Genomic DNA, 22,441 nt, shown 5'->3' with positions numbered 1-22,441 from the left:
TAACGCTGGGCCAGTGAGCACTGATGGCCTTGAATCTCCATGTAGAGGAGTGCACCCTTCACTCAGGATGACTGTTCTGAGGTAAAAGTTTGGGTTTTGTCAGGTTAGTTAGGAAAGAAGAGAGACGAGGGGTCAAGGTATAGGCAGATGATGGGGTTGGTGAGTCTTCTGGCTGGCTCTGGGACTATGGGGGGCCATGCTGGCTCCTGCACAGCCTCCTGGGGTGGTTTCCTAGCAGGATGGTTTCCTTAAAACCCGTTTGGTGGCTCTGGCAGGTTTCTGGCCTGCTGTGAAGGTGATGATCAAAGCTGCAGTTGGGATTAGGAGCAGGTATAATGAAGGACAGAAGAGCTACTCTGAGGCACATCCCTAATCCTGGCAGTTTAAGGTAGCACCAGCGAGACTTTCCTCTCTGCCAGAAGGATCTCATCCTATCTACGCAGGGCTGGCACATCCCAATGAAGGATGGATCCATCCCATCCTCATGGGGCTGAGCTGCCAGCCCTGTTCCCGATCACTGCTGTAAATATTGATCAGAGCCGAGCCACGTTAACTTTCCTCCCGTAAGCTACTTAGTGCTGCTGGCAGCAGTAATTTCCTTAGTCCTCTGAGCCTTCATCGGTATAACATGGACGGCAGCCAACATCAGCCCAGACCCACCGTGTGCCCAGGGCCATCACAGCCAGGGAACTAACCATGATCCCAGCCTTCATCCTGCATTCAGCTGTGAATGTGTCCCTTTTGACTTCACAGTAACAGCCCTAACCATACTCAGACCACAGGTAGTGGCTTTATGGCTGGATCTAGCATGATTCCAGCTAGTCTGGTTCCTGCACGGTCCCCTGTGATGGGAAGGAAGCTCAAGCCAGCAGACCTGGCTGTAAACTGCTGATCCCTGCCTGTGCCAGTCTCATCCCCACAGGACCAGTAGGATTCAGCAAGAACCAAGCTCTTCTGTCCAGATGGCACCAGTGCTAGGGATTCAGGGTCATCCAGGGAACCACCAGTTGACATTTGGAGAGGAAATTGGCCAAAATTAACAAATTCCTTCTCAAAAGATTGAAGAAAATGCAATATCCCAGGAAGAAAGGAAATGGATCTTTTTTCTTTTTACAAACACAATTCTAAGCCCCCTTATTTTAGCCAACCCTAGTCCTGAGTGCTTGGGCTGTGGTGTGTCCCCAGCCCTGCTCCATCACGCTGTAGGGACAGTGTCAGAAGGACCACCAGAATGGCCAGGCTCCTGAACAAGGTCCTCCTTGCCCACCCAGGGGCCAGAAATGGATGTTCAGAGAAAAGTAAGTACAGGGCCAGCACGTATGATGGTTCCCCAGGTATTTTGCAGGGGGTTCTCTGAGTGTGATATGATGTGTCCAGTTAGGAAACCTCCACAGAGCTGCATTCCAAATATCTGTGTGGTCTACTTTCGGACCTGGGAAAACCTTCTTCCTCCATGTGTCCCTCAGCAAGGTGTTCCACAGATATGAAAAAAAGCTTTGGTGGTTTTGAATTTGGCTCCTGCTACCTTCATCTGATGGTCCTGATGTCTTTAATGGATACAAACAGTGAGAGGGGCATGTGGGGGGCATCATGGATGCAGGCAAGCCATACTTCACTGCCAAGTCACACATACAGACACTAGAGATGGAAAGGCTGGGGGGCAGAAACAAAAAAGCATCTATCCAAAATGGCAGGAATCTTTTTCTTTTTTTTTTTCCTTTTTCCAGAAAGAAAGCCAAGGCTGAGGCCCTTCAGCTTGTGCAAGGGGAAAATCAAGGCCAACAAGGTTCAAATTCTGACCATAGCTGGGAGAAGGACCAATGTCTCCAGCTGGGTTTTAATTTGCCCTCTTGGATCACGATTTCCATCCTTCTGCAGCATGGGTTATTTGCATTTTTCAGAGTTTTGTGACACTTGAGTGCAGTACTTGGACAGCCAGACATAGAACAGCAAGTGTATGCAAGTGCTTCAAGTACCTCCACCCTTTCTCTCCACCCTAGGATTAATTATTGTTGAACTGGTCCTTTAATATTTAATTGTCACCTTGGCTTCCCTTTTCATCTCCTCCCTTCACAGGTGTCTTTGTGCCTCTTTCAGGTTGGTCCTTGCACTTTCTCTGGGCTCGTTCTCCAAATCAGCTCCACACCTTAACCCTGCGCAAGAAAAGCCTGTCTCTCTGCTAAGCCCAGCCTGAACCCATGCAGCATCAGTGTGATGTGATGTCGCTGGAGTCCACGAAGAGTCTTCAGTCCAGTTTAGATGCCGGAATTAAGGTTGGTCTCTAGAGTTTGCTTTTGAGTTCTGCTGGTAAAGGGAAGTGAAATGGTTTGTTAGGTTTTAATTGGGCTTCTTTCTTGCTGCATTAGATTGGAAGTGGGTCCTGTTGCTGCTGATGTAGCCCCAAAATCCTGTGTCAAATAAATTGGATGCTTTATAGCTCACAAGGTGCACATGGCCATGCCAAGCTGGCTCTTGGCTTGCTCATTTGCACCTTGCACACCACAAGCTACAGGCCACTGGGTTGACCATGCCCTCCTCCTAGATCTGGGCTGAAGCCATGTGCAAAAATGGGGAACCACCCTTGGCCCCTGCTGATGACAGCTTTCACCCTGGGCGAGCCAGTCGCTGTCTGCAGCTCTCCATGCCTTCCCCATGGACTGCATTTTCATAAAAGATGAAAAGAACCTGCTTGACTGGCTGTCCTGGCCACTTTCCACATCCTGGCACCCTTCCCAAGGCTGGATTGTGTGTCCTACATCTGGAGGCTGGGGTAGCGAATGGGGTCAGCAAACCTGCTTTTGGCCCTGCTGTACATGTCTGGAAGTGGGAAGAGGGCAGATCCTCTTGGTCTTTGTTCAGCTTACAACTACTTCAGAGGCCCCACAGCAGAATGACAAGTTTTTCAGGAGTGGAAAATGCCAAGTGAGGTTGTGAGATCGTGAGTTATTCAAGGTGGCATTAAACACGGGTAGGCACAAAACTTACCCACAGGTTATGTGGCAACAACCTGTAGGCTGGGGCGATGTGCAGGGAGGGAAAAAAGAGGGGACAAACTCATCCTCCAGCGGGAGCAGAGTTGCTTTGCACATTTTGACAGGTTTCTGTGGTATGGCTGCTATGGCTATGTGAAAACTGCTCTTACATCCTTTAACTAGCTTCAGTAGTTTTCAGTTTCATTGTATATTGATGTATTTCAAAATGAATGTCCTGGCAGTCCTTTGATCCCTGTGAGTCTCTCCAAATAAAGCCTGTTTAAAGTTTCTGGCTCATCCTGCCTCCCAGTCTAGGGAATATGCTGACCTTTCTTCTGTCTGGCTTGAGGAAACGCCTCAGACTCCTTTTTATCCTGCAGTTGCAGCTGGCCAAAGGACCAGAGAAGAGGGGAAAGGAAAGCAGACAGGCAAAGGAGGAGTTTGCTTATTGCAGGGAAGTTTGCTCTGTGGCTGATACAAGAGATGCCTCCAGGCTGCCATCAACCTCTTCTTTAGTAATCTGCATGTTCCCATGCCTCCCTGCATCCGACAGGCCCGGAGAGGGGCTGCTAGTTCTGCTGAGGAGGAGCACCTCCAAAACTGGGCCATGCAGCTTATCTGCAGTCCCAATACACGATATAAGAGCAGCCTCCCAGAGAAGCCAGGAATTAAATGCCTTCTACGGTTGGCTTTTTGGCAGCAGGCTGCCAAGCACAGCTAACTGCTTCTCCCAGCAGTTACCGAGTGCCATCTGTTGACTAAATGGTGGTCGTGCAAAAAATGGAAGAGAGCCAAGGTGAAGATGGGCGCAGTGCCCTTGGGAGAAGCATCGGCATGGGACTGAGTGGCTTTGGAGGAGTTTCAAGGAGCAGAAAAGAAAAAGGAAGTAGGGTTTAAAGCCAAGGTCATTTCTACTGGTGGCAGGTCTGATAAAGGGATGCCAGGAATACTTCTTGGGCAGTCAGGTTCAGGTTTATTGAGGAATCAGATTCTTTCCTTCAGCGTTTGTGTAAGGCAGAGAGATGGAGAAGAGACAAACAGACTTGCTGTCAAAATGTGGAGCAATACAGTCTGCAAGCTGCTGAATGCTGTCCTGGAGCAGGGTGATTGTGGGCTGCTGTCAGAGATGGTTCTTTGTGCTGAAACAGGTCAGGGAGAAACTGCAGCACACAGCTAGATAAAGGGATTATTTCACACCCGTGAGCACAAAATGGGCAGGTCTTTGCTCTGATATCCTTCATTTGCCCCAGAAAATCTCCAGCAAACTTTGCCCAGAGTGGGGACCAGGGCCTCCGAGTGGGCAGCTGGAGGCTCTGCTTATGGGAGGTCAGCCAAGCCCACATCACACATCCATGGCAAAAATTTCCTCACGTCCTCTTGGTTCCTCCAGCTTTCGGGCTTTTCTGAAAGCAAACTTCTGTCCACCACAGGGACTGCTCCCTCAGGGGGTGCCGATAGTTAGCAACAGCTGATACATTCCCCCTGCCACAAAGAGGAAAGTACAGAGCCAACCTGGGGTACCTGCACAGGGTACGCCCCATGGCTTCTGTGTCAAGCAGGCCTCAGAGTGCCACAAGCCAGCCCGCAGAGGACAGAGCACGATAAACAACTCAGAAACAGGCCATCCTGCTTATTAAAGGTCTTCTGGCTATTTTAGAACAATAAAGGGATTACCTTGGGGGTGGTGGACAAATTCCTGTGTGAGTAATTAAGCTGTTTTCTCCAAATGTCATACTGTCACACACGGATGTAACACACATGCGCTGTCTGAAGTACTCTGTCAAGTTGATATATGCTGGGAAATAGCTGCTGCCAACTGCCTGAGAGAGCAGTACTGATGTGCTTCAGCCACCAAGGTGAGGGTGCTCGTGTTAACAGGTTTTGGTGTGTCCTGAGGTCCTGCAGGACCACCAAAATGTCTCGTACCCAGCACATCCCTCTCACTGGAACAGCAGACTGGGACCATCTCTGGCTCCTCTCCTTCCCAAGTGGCTGACCTCAGGGTTTCAGTGCTCCCCAGGGCTGGAGTGGTGGTCCTGAAGACCACCCTTATCCTGATGTAGGCACAGATCCCACGGGAAGGCAGCACTGGACCCAGCTATAACACCCACATAAGAGCAGAGTTTTTGACAGTTCAGAGAAAGCCCTCAAGGTGAGGGCAGCTCTGGAGTTATTGCAGCCCTTCCTGGCCATGAAACCATGTATAAGCAAACATATGTGCATGCATATAACCCCACAAATCTCAGCATATTTATAAGGTCCTGCTTTCTATCCTGTGAGAGTACCAAGAGCACCAACAGGTCCCCAAACCGGCCTGTTCTGCCCCACTGCTGAAGCTGCAGATGCTGCTCCCTTAACTGGCCCCTTTTGCCCTTGGGTTTCTGTGTCCACAGCATTAAAACATCATTTCATCTGTCTCAGATGACGATGCAGAAGTAGATGCCTTTCATTTATGCCACTCTGACAGACAGGGTGAAGGACAGCTGAGAAACATCAGCTGTCTGTGTTGAGGGCAGCGGACGCTGCCCTGGAGGAAACTGCAGTTCACCAGAGTCATTAGCAAAGGCAAGGGTATTTTGGGACACTCTGTGCCTGCTCATGGCACTGCTCACCACTGGAAGAGCCTGGCTGCACCATCCATGAGAGCAGGGACCTGGGATGCCGTGGCTGTGAAATCTGTAGGAACTGCTTGTGAGTGCTCAGCTCAAGCTTTGACAGCTTGGTTATGAAAAGCACCGCTAGCTAATGAGATCCAGGGGTACAACAGACCCCACTGCGCGTGGCATTTACCCTGCACTGTGCATACAACCTGGCCTCAATATTTGGGATAATCAAGTGGGTCTCTGTGTTAATCTGGAGCTGGTTGTTGGTGTGTGCAGATTCCTTGAGCTCAGAAACATGTCCACCGTACCAGCAGGATATGGCACTGGCAATGGAGAAGAGTGTTTCCATGAGCATTGCCTCGAGTCAGCCCAGCATCATCTTCCAGGGCTGACCCTGTCCCTCTGGCCCCCAGCCCAACTAAAAATGTGCTCCACCCTCACAAGGGACTATACTCCCCTGGAAACCCAAGGCAGCAGCATCCTTCCAGTTCCCTCTGGCTCAGGTGGGTTCCCAGGGCGAGGAAGGGCTTTGCTTGGCTCCACACCTGCACAGGCTTCTCCATCACAAACCTCTTGCTGGGCACTTGGGCTCTAGCAAGGCTCTTGTGTCTTTCTCCCAAGCTTCCATCCACAGGAGAGACTTCATTTCCTTCCTCAAGCCTGCATCCAGAGGCATTGCCTGGGAAATGGCTTCAAGTCCCTTTCATCATTGGAGAAGCTACTAATTAATATGGGTCAGTCTTTCCCTCAAAGCACTTTAGCTAAGCCATGCTTTCCCCTTGTTTAGTAGCCCTGATCTCCAGTAGTTAGAGTTAAGTGCAGAGGAGGAGCTGGGTTCAAAGTTCTTCAAAGTCTTTTAAAAGCTTCCTTTTAACCATGTCAGATCTGGGGTTGAGCTTTCTGGATTTTGTGAGTGGTTGACCTGCTCAGAAGCATTAGAGGGGATAGGTACCTGCAGCAGAGGAACTCCTTTTTTAATGCTATGACATGCAAACAAAGCAGGATTCTCATGAAGTTTGGGGTGGGGGAAAGTCTTTGGGCAACAAAATATCCCCCTGTGTGCTTCCAGCTCCTGTTCATCTCTTGTAGGGTCTAGGTCTCTCGGAGGGTGAAGGAAAAGGCACCTGTCTGCAATGAGGGTGGGAATAGCACATAGGATGGGACAAGGTGCTGAGATAAGGGCTTGAGTGCAGCAACCCAAGACAAAGAAGATAAATGCTGCCTGTTTCGGAAAGCCCCTCTGTGACTCTTATGGGGTCCTTTTTGCAGTTTCAGTGGGGGCTTACTGAGGGACCCTCTCCCTTAGCTGTGCTTTTTGCCATTCACAGTGCCAAGCTGACAGCATACAGCCCACAGCATCGCTTCTCCCCCCTCCCTGAACGAAAGGTGCCTTTTTAACGCAGGGAAATAATTCCCAGAGAATAATGAAAATAAAGAGAAAAAGGCAAGTCTGGCACTTGTTTTCCCGTGAAGGCTCATGCACATACTCGCACTGACAAGACATTCAGGACCCCAGATATTTTCACAATTCCCCGCCAGGCGTGCAGCTAGCCATGCATAACAAATAACACGACCCCATGAATGGCCACGAAGCGAAGTCAAGCTGTTTGCCTGATCCATTTTTCATTGTTCGCTAGCTTTCTCCACTTTGAACAAGGGCTTGTGGCATCAGGAAGTTAAAAGGAGTCAGGAGGGGGGAAAAGGGGGAGTGTTTCTTTTAAAAAGAGAGTGAGATCGGAGAGGAGGACACAGGCACTCAAAACCCTGTCTGCGCTTGGTATATTAGGCAGCCAGTGCTCTTGGCTGGGAGCCCAGGCGAGGCTTTTGTAATCAAAACATGATCTTGTATGCTGTGCAACCAGTGCTGAGAAAGGCCGTCTGATGGCTCTCCTCTTTTAGCTCTGCGCTGGAATCCGCCGGGCTTTGCTGCCGACGTCCGACATGCACCGAGCTGTGAGTGCTGCCTTTGGGGTCCCGGGGGGGCGCGGGGCAGCGGGGGCTCTCGCCTAAAAAGACCATGAAACGACTCGCGCTCGGGGTGGCCTTTTGGTGCTTGTGGCTTTGTTGTTTTTTTTTTATTTATTATTTTTTTATTCCTTGCTTACAGAGAGTAAACGAACCCTGCTGCGTCATGGAGGAGGGGGGGAATGTTGTGGTGGGGGAGGATTTTGGGTGCCGGGGCTCGCATGTCGCAGGTTGCGGTGGCAGGCTCAGGACAATGTGCTCCCGGGTGGGTGGGAGACTGGAACAGGGAGCACCCAGCCGGGGAGGGCTGGATGTTGCCCATCCCGGCAAGGGTTTCAGCCGCAGCTGTCAAGGGCAGAGAATATCTCTTAAAAAGAGCGGATGCGTTTGCTCGTGCAGAAGAGGGTTAGCTCAAGCCCCCGCTCCTCTCTTCCCGTCCCTCCCCCCAACCTCCTGTCCCTCGCTCTTTCCCACCCGTGCTGCCTCCGAGGGCTCTCACTAGAGAGGCAGATGGTCGGAGAGGTATGCAGGAAAACGCTGCATGCAGACACAGCCCTGAGCGAGACACCCCTCAGCCCCCGATGAGCTGCACCGTGCGCGTGTGTGTGCCACCGGGGTACAGGGGCACGGCAGAGCGAGATGTCAGCATGTAATTGAAGTGCGAAGGCACTTGCTCTCCATTTCTCCTTCCGTGACATTTTATTGGGGATAGAAGCAGGCCTCCCTTTCTGCAGCTCTGCCTCACTATCGAGGAGGAACTGGGTTCGGCTGCTTTCTGATTCAAAGCCATCGCGTGGTCGTTCTGCCAAAGGCATTTATAACTCGCCCATCGCCGTGACATACGGGCACCTGGCTTCCCCGGAAGAGCTTTATTCTGGGAAGGGCACAGCGTGGCCACTTCTCATCCCAAGCACCAGCTTCAGCAGGGGCTGGGGTGGCAGCTTCGTTCCTGCAGTGAGAGGTGGCCACATCCCCCCGGCCGTTGGCCGGCTCGGCGCGGTGGCTGGCCAGCAAACGCTGACTTGGCTGCCTTGCACAATGGGTGAGCCCCTGCGAGCCGCTGCGTGGGCTCAAAACGCTGCTCGGCGCCTCTGTGCCCCGTGGGATGCTTGGTGGCCCTGGGGGCTGCGAGGAAGGGGCATCCGCAGCTCCCCAGCACTCGCTGGAACATCACGCAGAAGTACCCGAATGGCTTCGTTAATAATGTGGAGGTGAAGTGGTGAATACCAGTGAAACTTTCCTCTGAGTGATTTGTTTCCAGCTGGATATAGAAAGACCCCCTTCCCCCCGCAGTAGCTGTGTGGCGATGCAAAATGCTGACAAACGTGCAGGGAGGCAGAACGGCCTGGCAGGACTTCTCCATCTTTTGCCTGCTAACAGAGAAGAGCGCGAGTACAGTCTCTGCAGGAGTTTCTGAATTCTGCCCGAGCGGGCGGCTCCGTCGGTCTTTGTTCAAAGCGATTTGAAGATGAAAGGGGTGTGTTTGAGGGCATGCACCGCTTTGATCCCACCCTCAAGCAGCCAACACCCCAGCACCCGGCAAACGCCAAACCTGCCAATTTAGAGCTCACAGAATAGCTTCTGTTCAGGTAAACACTGAATTCAGCTTTAATCAGGCTTGTAAAATGGCCACAAAAGTGTATCCACCCACGTATACAATCGACTCGCCTGTCACATACCTGGATGATGGATGGCGATGGGAAAGCGCCTTTCATTCTCTGTAGACCTTGACAAAATCCCATTGTCCACCAGAAGAACATGGGGGAGTGGTTTAAATGTCCCGATTGTTCCACCTGGACATGAATGTGTTCCTGTGTCCTGGCAGAGCTGCCCTCGGCAAGGGCTGCTACATCAGCACCGATGAAATGCCTCTCTGTGGGGATACGACTGAAGATGTGCTTGTGCAAACTGGTTTCCCTGCCCTTATCCTCTCTGCTCTCTGACAACATCCACATCCAGCCCACCTCCTGCTCTGTGATGGTATCACGCTGTCGACCTCTCTCCAAAGAACATTTTGGGGGGGTGATTTCTGCCCCCTCCATCACCCTATTCTTTGCAGTGATGGTCCAGATCAAGCACAGGTCTGCTTGATCAGAGCTGAAATGTCATTAGCTCTGTTTTGTTTTTTTCATGTAAAGCCCTTGAAAGGAATACCTTGCATTGCAGGGATGTGCAGTGATTCAGCAGCTGGAGATCCCTTCCTTTGAAAGCGAGCGTTGGCCATATACAACAGCAGATGATTTGCAGCCCTGGTTCCCAGGAGCCCCGTGACACTGTTGGAAGAGCAGCGATGCTAACCCCTGGCTGAATTCCCACGTGCTATCTAAAGTTATTTTCTGCATTAGCATGGCCCAGGTTCTGCACCAGTACAGGACAAAACCACAGCACGGCCACTACCAAAGGGCTGGTGGATCAAACGTGCCCCTCTTCTTACTTCTGTCCATCTCCTGGGTAGCCAAAAACCTTGTAACATTAAGACAATAATTCCTCCAGCTCATCCAAAATCCTGCTCTCTCAAACAGGCAGGATATTCCTGGGCATTTCCCATCCTGGTAAAATGCTAACAACTCCACTGAGAGACACAAAAAATCAAGGGTCAGGTTCACAGCGCCTAAATCCAGCCACATTTGATGTACAGGCACACTGCAAGCACAGCTTCAGGAGGCTGGAGCCCTGTAAGTCGCTGGATGAGGTGCATAAACCTAGCTGGGAACATGGAGCAGAGTCAAAGGCTTTCCTCCCCTGGGCTACAGCTTTGTGGTTTTACTCTTTCCTTTCAAGCCTTGTGCTTCTCACTGCGTGTTTGCTCAGTTTAAGAAAAACTTTGTTTGACAGCACCTTCTCTGGATACCCACCGCTCCACTTTTTTCCTCTGGTGACCTAATTAGGACCAGGCAAAAAGCAGGAATGCAGGAGAAACCCTCCCTTCCCAGGAAAAGGGACTCACAAGCCCGCTGGCTATGTCTCGAGGCTGGACCCCGGGCACGGCGGCTGTCAGACCCAGATCCCGTGTCCCCAGCTGCCGTGGCTAGACCCTGACGTATCCTTCCCTGAAGGAGGTCACACCTGCTATGTCATGATTAATGAAGGAAAAACCCCTCCAGCCGGTGCAGAAGCTCTTCCCAGGCTTTGCTGCTCTGGCTTTCACCAGTGGGGCTGACAGGATTACTAGGGAGAATGTTTTTGTCCATGGCTGCAGGTAGAGTTAAAAAAAAAGAAGTAAATATATATATATACAGGCAGCATATATATATATATATATATATATATATATAATTCATCTGCAAAATGGCACTCGAATGCTATAGAGCAAGCTGTGGAGGATGCTCTGGGGGTTTTGCCCTTGGGATGGGCACAGCCGGGAGCTGTTGGGCCTGGGAGAAGGGAGGACAGCAGAAATGCTTGCAGTGATGAGGTCCTGTGAAAATGGGGAAACTGATAATTGACTTAAAGGGGTCGTTATTTTTGTGAGGAATTAGGAAGCCAACAGGGATGGGGAGGGCTTTGGCAAAAAGCGTGAGTCGCTAATGCGTCATGGGCAAAAACGCTTTAGTGATTCAAGAAATTTCAATTGGTTTTCTTTGCCAATTAACCATCTATTAATGCCGGATTCTGGCTTTAAGAATAAACCCAACCAAACAGACCCTTAGGAAAAAACATCCCGCTCCCCTCCCAGCACCTCTCCCCTGTATTTTTGCTCCCCAGCCCTGGCCCTTTCAGGCAGTGCCAGGGCCCCCCCACTGGCAGCAGCCCCTCCAGGGTCCTCGCTAAGCCAGACGCCCTCTCCTCCCCCTCCAGAAGGGTCTTCTTCTTCTTTACCTCCTGCTGTGGCCTCACTTCTCCATTTTTATTAGATCTACTTCCCCAGAGGTGCTGTGCCCACCCCTGAAGGGGGCTCCTTGGGTGAGGAGCCCAGGTGAGAGCACAGGGGCTGGGCTCGGAAGTTTCCGAGGCTGGGGTTGGAGATGGGGCCCAGCTTTCTCCTTGGGCCCCATCTTTTTTTTTTTTTTTTTTTTTTTTTTCCTGGTGCAGGTGGGCTGCAGATTTGCTGCAGTGATCCTACAGCAGATTTCCTGCACAGGTCCAAACAGCAGGGAAGGCAGGCTGGGGGTAGCCCACTGGTTGGAGCTGCAAGGGCAGCAAAACCAAATCCGGTGCCTGCCTATAAACCTAGGGTTTTCTCTCCTCCCCTCGCCAGTCTCACTTTGTCTCACCCAGCTGTGTGTGAGCAGAGGAGAGGCACGCAGATGCCATGCTGATAAGGAGAGCACGAAAACACTGATTAAAAATAAACCTGTAGTGCCTTGGAGATCTCAGCCCTGCCACCTTGCTCTTCCTGTAAACACCAGGCAGAGGCTAGATGAAATGGATCAGCTTGCTGCAGTGAGTTGATACCCATCAGCATTAATTTCCACCAGACGCTGCTGTCACTAGAATTTAGAAATCTGCTTTGCAATTCCCTGCGGTAACCTAGGTGCTGGCTGAATGCAGACAGAGGGCACTGGGTGTGCCTGGCAGCACCTGAACCAGCAGCAGGGAGAGGTCTCGTTTAATAAGTGCTGTGTTAACTCTGGAGCCTACTGCCAGCCATCAAAGTGGGCCATCACGTTTTTGCTCCAATTATCTCACTGCCAAACAGAAGTGTTAAAAAAAATAAAAAAATAATTACAAAAAAGAGTTAATTCTGTCAGGAAGAATTCAAAAATTCAACTAAAAAGGTACAGTGTCCTTTTAAGTGGAGGTCTAAGTACAGAAATGAAAGGAAAAGACCCTTCAGCTTTCCCCCCATTCAATCAGAAGGATGAGGTTTGGTTCCTGTTGGTGTGGTGATTGGGAAAAGCTTTGCTCCTTCTGTTTTCAGGATGCCACAGTGGATGATGCCGTGCTAAGGAAGAAAGAACAGAAAGATGTTGAACTTGATAAGAAAATCCTGGCTTTGCGGAAGAAGAATGAAGCGCTCATACGAAGATATCAGGTAAGTCTACTTGATTCTTATCTTCCCCACCTCTGTTTTGGAGTCCTCACAGCTCTCTGCATGAAGAAAACAGTCAGCAGCGTAGGAACAACTTGGTTAGATAACATTATTACACAGGATACTGTTTGGAGCAGGTGGGCCAAGCTCTGCCCTTTGCTATGGCTCTTGAAATTGGAAACCAGGCTTGCTGACATCTCCATTCCTACATCAGCATTTCTTCTTATGCTACCTCTGTCTCTATCATACCTTTCCCACCTCTTTCCCTGTGCACAAAGCCTCTTGGCTTTGGAGCTGGTTAACATTTGCCAGCTGGGCAGGTAGTCTTGAATCCAGCACAGAGCTGTTGTGTCTTAGACCTCGAGCTGAAGGACTCAGTGGAGTTCTGGACTGGATCTTGCTTAGAAGATTTATTTCCTTTGATACCAGAGGAGTCATTTTGGACCTTTTCTGGTGACAGCAACAAAATGGTACCTTGCTGAAAGCTATAGGAAGGACCAAATGCTACAAGCAGTCAGGGAGAGGAACCCTCACTCCATATGAAATGTTACGTACCTAACTACCATCACTTGGCTTCTAGAAGCTGCCTAGTAGATAGGCAGATCACAGCCACCTTCTCCTGGCAAGACATAATGCCCTGACCCCAGTCTGTCACGGAGACCCTGGCTTTTGTGCACAGCTCTCCCTTTCTGCAGGCCTGGTGTGTCTCCCAGCCTCTCCGTATGTCCCAGCCACCGTCACCCCTTCCAAGGGCATGTGGAAGGGACACAAGTTGGTCCACTCCCTTTCAAAAGTGGAGGTAGAAGAATTTAGGAGAAATTCTAAACAGGAACATGGACAACATCTGTAGAGAGACAGGTTCAGGCTGATGATAAAGACGTATCTGTTTCAGGAAATAGAAGAGGACAAAAAGCGAGCTGAGCAGGAAGGAATGGCTGTTACTTCCAGGAGACCCAAGCAAGATGGACTCACTATTACCATCACCAAAGCTCACAATGTAAGTGCTGCCTCCAAGCCAGCTCTCTCTCCAGCAGGATCTCCACAAGTGCCAGTGCATCTGAGGATACTTGCAGGCTGGGCAAAGTCACAGTCTCCTTAGGCTTTGTACTTGCAAAGCAAATAGCCCTTGGCTGCTCTGAGGCTTTGGGTCAAATGCTCCAAGTCCCAGGCATCCTTCCTGACTGCCCCAGATCTGTGTCTCGCAAAGCCTGTCCTCCTCTCCTGGCAGTGTGGGAGCTGGTAAATCACCAGGCCAGTCCTGCATTAACCCCCGGGGGATGTCCAAGGCTGAGCCAGACCAACCCTCCTCCTCCGCAGTCAGTGCTCCTGGGTTGTTAGATCCAGGCTAGTGCATTGCTCACTTCACCACGCCCTGGCCCTTGCTTTTCTCTGGAGGTGCGTTGTTGCACACGTTTTTCTCTCATACAGGACCTGAAAGATGCAATTACCCAGACTGAACACTATGGACAAGATAGCCCAGCCCTCTCGATGGTGAGCACGACCCTCAGGAGCCATCCACTTGGCTTCCCAGGCAATCTCCATCAGGACTTAGGCTTTCCTGATCTAACTCAGAGTGCTGCAGAAAGAGAGGAGGGTGACATTTGTTTCCTAAAACTCTGGTATTTTAGTCTGAAATGTCAGATTTGTAAGTGCAAAGGATTTTCCAGACCCTCTGTAATTGTGGCTTTTGCTGCTGAGCAGACAACGAGCCCCTTGTTCCATAGGAATGTCACGGCACAGCGCCGGGCACAGAAAACTTCCTCAGGGCAAGGCTTGCCATTTCCTTAACCGGCCTGCCCTGCTCATGGGCAAGTGTGTTTGGGGAAGGGGAACACCCCAGTGAGCTAAGGGGCTGGGATTTGCTCATGGAAGTGCTTCATTTCCCAGGACAAAAGGGTGGTGAGCGAGAAATGGAGTCCCTGTGCTACAAGCCCTGGATTTGGCATTGGCAGTGAGGAAGAGGAGGAGGAGGAGGAGGAAGCAGATCATATGTTCACGTTCAGAATGGGGAAAAGGATGCAGCTGGCTGTTACCATGGACAACAAAGCCAAGGTGAGCAGGGAAGAAGATTACAAAGGGGCTTCTGTTCTGCCTCTCACTTGAGCTTTCTGCTCAGCCTGTCCCCCACTGTCTCCTCTCTGAAGAGAATAGATCCCCTCCCATTCCTTTCTTCTCATTTCTCGATCCCTTGTCACAGCCTCAGTCTACACCTCGAGTTGCCATGCACTGTGTTTTCCTCCCCATGTGTCATTTGCTGGAATCAGCCCCCAGGCCTTGCTAAACCTCCCAGCAGCTCCATCCATAGCCCATGCAGAGCCCTTTCTGGGAGAGCAGATGCCTTATTGCCCACCACTTGGGCCAGCAGCAGGGTGTTAAACTCTGTTGCTGTGCCTGGAAAAGGGATGGAGATAAGCAAGAGCCCAGACAGATTTAGCTGCATTGCTCCTTAGCTATTCCCAGGGAGGCAATGATGTTTAGTGGTAAAAACAGCATCATTTCTCCCTGTTGCTCTATTCCAGAAAGTCCTAAATGCAGAATAAAATCCAAAGTGACATGAGTATCAGTTGCAGCTGCCAATGTGCTGGGCAGCAAATGTGCCCCAGTATTTTCAGACTTAATTAGAAATTTTGCGAAACAGAAAAAGTAATTGAAATTGATCATGCCAGAACATTCCTTCCTAGCTGCTACCCCTATCTCTCGTGGAGTCTGTGCATCTAGATGTAATGATTTTCTGAAGTTTTGGCAGGAAGGATTTGATAAAAGTTTGGCAGTTAGTGTTGGCAACATGCCCAAGGAAATATGCGCCTGTATGAGCTTCACGCTCTTATTTACCTCTGCTATATCCCAGGGAAATGATCCTGTTCATGCTGGTGTTACTGAGTTTGGCCACTGAGATCAATAGGAACAAGGACCAGAACTGCCACCTCCCCTGGAAAAACGTAATACCTGCACGTGCACGGGCACCTGCATGGGAATTCAGCGAAGCCCTCTAGTTAGTGAGCCTCTGGAGAAGGTTACTGCTGCAGCTGGTACTGTGTTTAATATGTTCCACAAGAGCATAGGAAGCAGAATTATCTGTTAATTGATTAACACTAATTAGACACCAGTGAGACACCTGGAGACACACCGCCAAGATGAGCACGGACCCTTTGTGCAGACTGTGCCCACGGGAAGCAGACAGAAAGCCTCAGCCCTCCATCCCCTGCCTCGCTAAGCCACTGGGGCAGATGAGGTCAGCCCATTTCTGCCAGGGCAGCACCGGGAAAAGGAAACAGTGGCAGCAAACGTTGCTCCCCTGGAGCCCATTTTAGGCACAGCAACATGTTTGGCCCACAAAATCTGAGAGGGCTTTTGTGAAGCAAGGTCCAGGCCAAAGCCATTTCCCAGGGTAATGAAGCGAGCCCCCACCCTTCCTGCTACCCTGGCGCTTTGAGGTAGGAGTGCTGAAAACCTTGGCTGTAAACAAAAGGCAGAGAGCCATTTACTCCCTCCGAGGCAGCTTGGAAATGTTTTTCCAATTTTGTGCCTCGAATGCCTTTTCATTTCTGTTTCTCCCTGACCTAGCTAGCCTTTTTTTCCATGAAGAAGCAGGCTACAATCACTGCACCATTATGAAGTCATTGTATGTTACCTTGAAGGAACTGAATCATTTTGGAAATAATGTAGCTTTCAGAATGATTTTTCAGGAGAAAGAGAATGAGGCCTCTCATTTCCTCCGTTCCAGATACATAACCAGTAGCGTGAACATCCCTTTCGAATGAAATCACATTCCATAACAACCAAACCACCTTCTAATACAAAAGAAAGAAAAAAAATGCCTTTTTTTTTTTTTTTTTCTTAGAATAGAGGATACGTAGAAATCCCTCATTACTGACTGAACTTTATCAGTGAAATATTTAAGAGTCTCCTCCAAGGTTTCTCATGGCCATGTAGTTGTATGCGGGGGACTTTCATTTGAAGCAATTACATTTGCAGAGTGAATGCCTCTCACAGACAGGCTGTGTCCCCTGGAGCCCTTTCCGTAATCTACAGCTCAGAATTCAAATCCTAGATGGGGATTTGTATTAGCGCAGAGCACTGGCAGCTAAAGCACATTGCTGCCTTAAACTCTGCACCAATGTTTTTCAGCATGGCCAATTAATAGACCTCTGAGATTTTTCTGCCGGAAATGCAGACCTTGATGGAAACTTCCCATAAGTTCCCTATTGTACAGTATATACAAATTTGCTGCATTAAGTACTTTTTTCAGGCCTTAGCAACCCCCCAGGGGCTCATGAGTGTTGGTGTAAAGCACAACCCAGCAGCCTGACTTGATGACAGAGGAAAACTGATTTATTGCTGAATGTTCCGGTGGCGTCAGTTCAGAACATTCCTTTAGTTACCTTAAATTTAGTTCTTCAAATTGGTGAGTAGGAAGAGTGTGGAACTGTGCAGGGTGAGAGAGGAAAATTACCAGGATTTTGGACAGAATTGTATTTGCTGTCACATGAAGTACAATCTTATTTATTATTACTGCTCTATTAAGGCATCCTCTGGGCTGCTGAAGATTAAAAGAGAGTGTAGATAATTTGCCTCAGCTTCCCAGTGAGCAAGGCTTCACCAGGTGTCCACAAAGAGACTTGCTTGGTGATACTGGAATGACAAAATAGGCCTATTTCATTTGCCCCACCAATATTTTTCCTATGACCACTGCAAGGTTCAAGCAACAGAGCAGCTGGGCTGTGCAGAAAACAATTTGCTCTAAAACCTCAGTGTCACAAATCACAACAAAGGGAGAAGCTCCAATGGAAGGGCAGCTGGAAAGTTGTATAAACTGGACAGCACTTTGTTCCCCATGTTCTTTTTCCTGACACCCCTCAGGTGGGCATTTTTAACACCCTCTTTGCCAGCTAGGGCATGCCTCAGACATAAGAGGGGCATTTCTCCATTTGCAGATTCTCAGTGAACTGTTACCAGGGTGTAGCTGTCACGAACAGTGTAGCTTTGCCTGCCTGCAGCTAAATAGCTAGTGCCAGAGTCTCAAATCTCACACAGGCAGCGAGTGAGCAGGGACAGATCCCGTGGAGGGGAAGAGGTGGCTCTGCCAGGCGCTGCTGCCTGTTTGGGCCCTGCTCCCTGTTCCCGTTGGCTCTGCATGGGCACTTTCCTCATCTGACATCCCTCGCTTTGGGAGCTCGCCTGCTGAGGGCCAGGATTTCCCAATGTGGGACAAGCAATCTAGGAAATCTCTGATATTCTTAAAATAGCAAACGAGCAAAAGATGTGCTGGCATGTTAAGCAGAATGTGCCTTCAGGCGACCCGTCTTAGCCAGAAGTAGCATAGGGAGGGAGGGAAAAGGGTATTTCATGGAAAAGTCAGTGGTCTCCCACTCCTATTTAAGTCTAGCTATCACTGCTCTGCTAAAGAGATATTTCCTGTATCAGCCTCTCGGCCTTCCCTACCATCTGCTCTGTAAACTGCAGGGTTTAATGGCTTTGCCAATGTGCCAGCCTTCCTACTGTGACTTTTAACATATAATGTCCCTAGGAAGGTGCCACCTTCCTGTAAATCCAGTAACGTGCTTTGGAGCTTCAGTCTTGTTTGCTGTGTTTGGGTACAAGCCCCTCTGCATTGGTTCTTGGGTTTTCACACTGGGGCTTTGCTGTTGTTGTTTTTGTTGCTGTCCTCAGGAAGGACTTTCTCAGGCAGTAAGGGATTAGCCTGTCTTTCAGACATACCCACTCAGTGCTGAGCCTCCCTGGCAGGAGTTACTTGTGACCATGTTATTTGTCCAAAGGACAGGTCATTGCCACCTAAACACCTAAAAGAGCTCTAGGGTATGGCTGTTGACTTAAGCTGGAATTAATGTTTGAAGTACAAGCCATGGAACCATAGCTTGCTATTACCCTGCTAAGCCATCACTGGACTTGCTTTCTTCATGAAAAACAAACAAACAAAACAAATTAATAAATAATAATATAAATAAATAAATAAACAAACATTATCAGGGATGCTAAACACCTTGTATTGGTGCTTTTCTTAGGGCAGGGCAACCCAACTCACCAGTTCATTAATTAGCCCAGGACAGCCTGAGATTACTGCACATGCCTGCTCAGGGTTTAAAAGAAGGAAAAATATATTGCCTTGAATGCCCCAGGAAACTCAGAATTATCCCTGGAGCAGAGGTATTTCCTGGGAATAATAACAATTGAAGAAAAAAGTAATGTACAGCTTCAGCACCAAAGTAACAGTCTTGAGCAATTCAGTGGTTCCAAGGCAAAGTCAAACCCTATTTTCAGCCTCTGATTCATGCCAGAAATAGAGCAGGGAAACAGGACAGCAAGCAGTTCAGAGCCTATTCTGCAAGTCACAATGGATCCGGCTATCTTCAGAGGTTACCAGCAGCTCTCAGCACTTCCCCAGATAGTTGTCATGGAAAACTGAGCCTTATGCAGGGGGTCTAACCTGAGTCGTTCCTGTGATTCCCAAGAACTTTGCTCTTATGGTGGGAGAATGCTGTCCTTTGTGGGACTGTTTGCATACTGAGGAAGCAGCCGTGCATTGCTTGGGCTGCACAGTTCCTGGGTGGCAGTAGGCAGCCTCCTTGGCTCGAGGGTTGCTGACAGGGAGGCAGAAGCTGGGGAAAAGAAAGAAAGAGACTTTTTCACAGAAAATTGCCTTACAGATTGCCTTGGGCAATTGCCCAGATTGCTTTATAGAGCCCTCCACCCAACAGATGTGAGTGAGGAACAGGTTTTTAGAAGAGGACAGGCTGGTGTGGGGAGAGAAAAAAGAGGGGTACAATCTTGCATACACCTACATGTATTCCAAAACCAGGGGTGGCTGGTTTTGTCCCTGTTGTGACTGCCCTGGCATTACTAGGGTTAAGTTGTGGACCCATGATGTGTAGGGGGCCTTGAAAAACTGCTAAGCACTTTTCTTCCATGTCTCAAGGCATAAGAAACTGTTTAGTTTCCCTTATAAAGGGGAATTGTGAAGCACACACAATGGCGTTTTCCACTTCATCCTCACTAGCTGTGGGAGAAAGTTTAAATAGGAATGCTTAGGTTTTCAGAGCAGCTAACAAGACTTTTTATTTTCACTTGCTTTTCATTTCAATGGGAAATGTTTGTTCATATGTCTGGAAGACACATGATTCAGTTAGCTAACTTGGCAAGCTACTGTATAAGAGGTAGCCGTTTACATAGTCTATAAAGGAAGAGTCAAATAAAACTGCATTTTCCTGTGTTTATCACAAGGCATTTCCCATTTGTATCTTCCTAAAATGACCATGTTAATGCTGTGTTTCTGAGCTACTGGGTCAGCTCAGCATAACTGCTAACATGAATGAGAATACTCCTGTGACCACAGATATTGCCCTATGAACCCAAAGAGGATGGCAGAAGAGATTTGCAGCTTCAAATTATCCAGCACAGCTCTGTGGTCTGAAATATGAGACCAAGATAGTCTATTCAAAAGGTTAATTTTTTGTCTACCCACGTCCATTAATACTGATTTGCAGCAGCGTAAAGAAAAGCCACATTGGTGGCTTTGACTGCAAGTAGGAATCCTGTGCTGACCATTATAATTCCGGTCTCTGGTTTCAGTGAAAATTAGGAATAAAATACATGAATCACAGAATATAAATAGGACTCGAAATATACTTCTAGTTTTAAAACATCCTGTGTTTGTATTGGCCAATAGTTCTGGCAATGGAGCTATGTTAGCTCTGGACATGAAGTGATTCTGTCATTGAGAAGCAGGTGCCACTTAAAAGCCACAACCTAAGTACTTCCAAACATTGTGTTTGGTTGATACTGAATTCATGTCTGTACTACCTAGTTCTTGCTGTATACATGTAAAAGCCACAAGCTGAAGAAAACAGGCAAAATTACTATGCTTGCACACATCTGCACACATACGTTTGTGCATGTACACACACAAAATCTAAACAGGTTTTCCTTCAGAGCTGAGGCAGGCTAACAACCTGAAAACAACAACAGAACCATAAAACAACTGATGTGGGATGGGACATCAGGAGGCCATCTAGTCCTGTCCCCAGCTACTGTCCACAGCTGACTTCAAGGTTGTCAGAGGTTGCTCAGGGCTGAGTCCAGTCAAGTTCTGAAAATCTCCATCAATGGGTATTTCCCAGCTGCTTTGGGCACCTGTTTTCAACTGTTTGACCACTACTATTGTGATTTTTTTCCCTTCACTTGAGCCGTACTTCCCCTTGTGGCAGCTTGTCTCCCTTGCCTCTTGACCTTTCTCTGAGCATGTCTGAGAGGCTGGGCAGATCTTGCCAGTAAAAGACTGTGGCAACGAAAGTATAGAGTACCTCATTTTTTTCCATGTCTCGTAGCACTAAGTTGCTCACCCCATTCCACAGCAGGCCAACATCTTTCTTCATCTTTCTTTGCTGCTTAATATACGTACAGAAGTCCTTCTTGCTGACCTCCACATCTCTCCCCAGTTTCAATCCCAGCTGAGCTTTGGCTTTCCTAACTCCATCCCTGCACCCCCAGGTGCTGCTCCTGCATTCTTCTTGGAGACCCTATTCCTTCCCACCTCCTACAGACTCCCTTTTCTCATTTAGTGTAACTAGGAGCTCCCTGCTCAGCCCAGGTGGCCTCCTACCACACGTACTCATTTCTTGCACAACAGTAAGTCCTTACTTATGTTCTTGAGCCTTGTCTATGAAAATCAGTCAGATCTCTTGGGCTTCTTTCCCCTTCAGACTGTTTCCTGTGGGATCCTGCATACCAGTTCCCTGAACGAGCCAAAATCTCCTTTCCAGAAGGCCATGTTCTTGAGTCTGCTGCTTGCCTTCCTCAATACTCTCAGTCTCCTAAAATCCAACATTCTCTGGTCACTGACGCCAAAGTTGCTATCTGTCTTCACATCTTCAGCTGGTTCTCACTTTATTTTAAAAATCAGGCAGTCAGCTATTAAGCTGTAGTAATGCAATCACGGGTAATCTTGTGACTGCAATGGGATTTGCAGTTAAGGACACTATAGTATGCCCTACTCATGGAGGAAAGGTAAAATAGGGATTTCAGAGCAGTTTAGATTCTGGTTTTCAGCTTTCTGGCTCTGTCCCAGCTGCTAAAATCACATCTTTCTTGAGACAGATACTTAGTCTAAGACCTTTAAAACAGCTCACAGAGCTTTTAGGTATGGGGACACCTTCAGGGCATACATACGTGCTCCAGGTAGAAGTGCAGTTGACTGGCTGGCCATGGTAGACGCCCAGGCAGTTGTACTCCTTATTTAAATGATTGCCTGTTCTCTTGATTATCAACTTTTACTCTCTCAGGAAAAGGATCTTGACATTGCTGGGGGGTGGCTCACAGATATCTGCTCGGTCCATGGCAGCAGTCAAAGTAGACTGCATTGACACAAACATTGGGAACACCACAGAAAGAACCAGAACGGCATTGAGCAGATTGGCAGCAGATCCTTACTGTGAACACAACATGTGGCTTCAGTTATTTCAAGAAAAGCAGAAATAGCAAGGGTCCTACTAAGGGCAGCAAAACTTGTTAGAAGCGAGAGCTGAAACCTGAAACCAGAGCTCTACACGGTTAAGGGAATGTATAAAAAATCCCCACTTTGTCCACACAGCTCTGGTGGCTGGAACCAACAGCAGGACACGGACCCACTCCTCAACCTGCACGCATAGACCAACTCAAGAACAGTCTCTGCTGAGACAGCAAAACTACACAATGTGAAAGCAGAATAAGCAAGAGACTGAAGGTCTGGTGTTGAAAATATTCCACTACTTTCCAAAGTGGGTATCGTGTTTTAGGAAGCTCGATGACTGGACAAACGATAAAAAAGGTCTTGCTTACGGAGGCTGTCTACACCAAGGCTCCCTCCATGCTAACATCTGCACTTCTGGCAGAGCCAAGTGAAGATGAGGCTAATGCAAGACATCTTGATATCATAT

The 22,441-nt window shown here is 48.8% G+C and overlaps 1 protein-coding gene across 2 annotated transcripts in view; it reads left to right on the top strand.

Moving 5' to 3' along the window:
* Positions 1-7,277: 7,277 nt before the first annotated feature.
* Positions 7,278-22,441, top strand: part of CCDC9B (coiled-coil domain containing 9B) — a 49,798-nt gene continuing 34,634 nt past the window's right edge. Inside the window, exons 1-5 of one of the 2 annotated variants that reach the window (XM_068683649.1) lie at positions 7,278-7,528; positions 12,402-12,515; positions 13,405-13,509; positions 13,941-14,003; positions 14,400-14,564. In XM_068683649.1, coding sequence (XP_068539750.1) covers positions 7,517-7,528; positions 12,402-12,515; positions 13,405-13,509; positions 13,941-14,003; positions 14,400-14,564 — 459 coding nt within the window. In that variant the 5' untranslated portion in view covers positions 7,278-7,516. The remainder of the gene's footprint in view (positions 7,529-12,401; positions 12,516-13,404; positions 13,510-13,940; positions 14,004-14,399; positions 14,565-22,441) is intronic. The other variant, XM_068683651.1, reaches the window with a different exon arrangement.

Source organism: Anas acuta, chromosome 5 (assembly GCF_963932015.1).
Source record: "Anas acuta chromosome 5, bAnaAcu1.1, whole genome shotgun sequence".
In the NCBI taxonomy this organism is placed as follows: domain Eukaryota; kingdom Metazoa; phylum Chordata; class Aves; order Anseriformes; family Anatidae; genus Anas; species Anas acuta.
The sequence above is the reverse complement of the archived record's forward strand: the minus strand, read 5'-3'. Positions and strand labels throughout refer to the sequence as shown.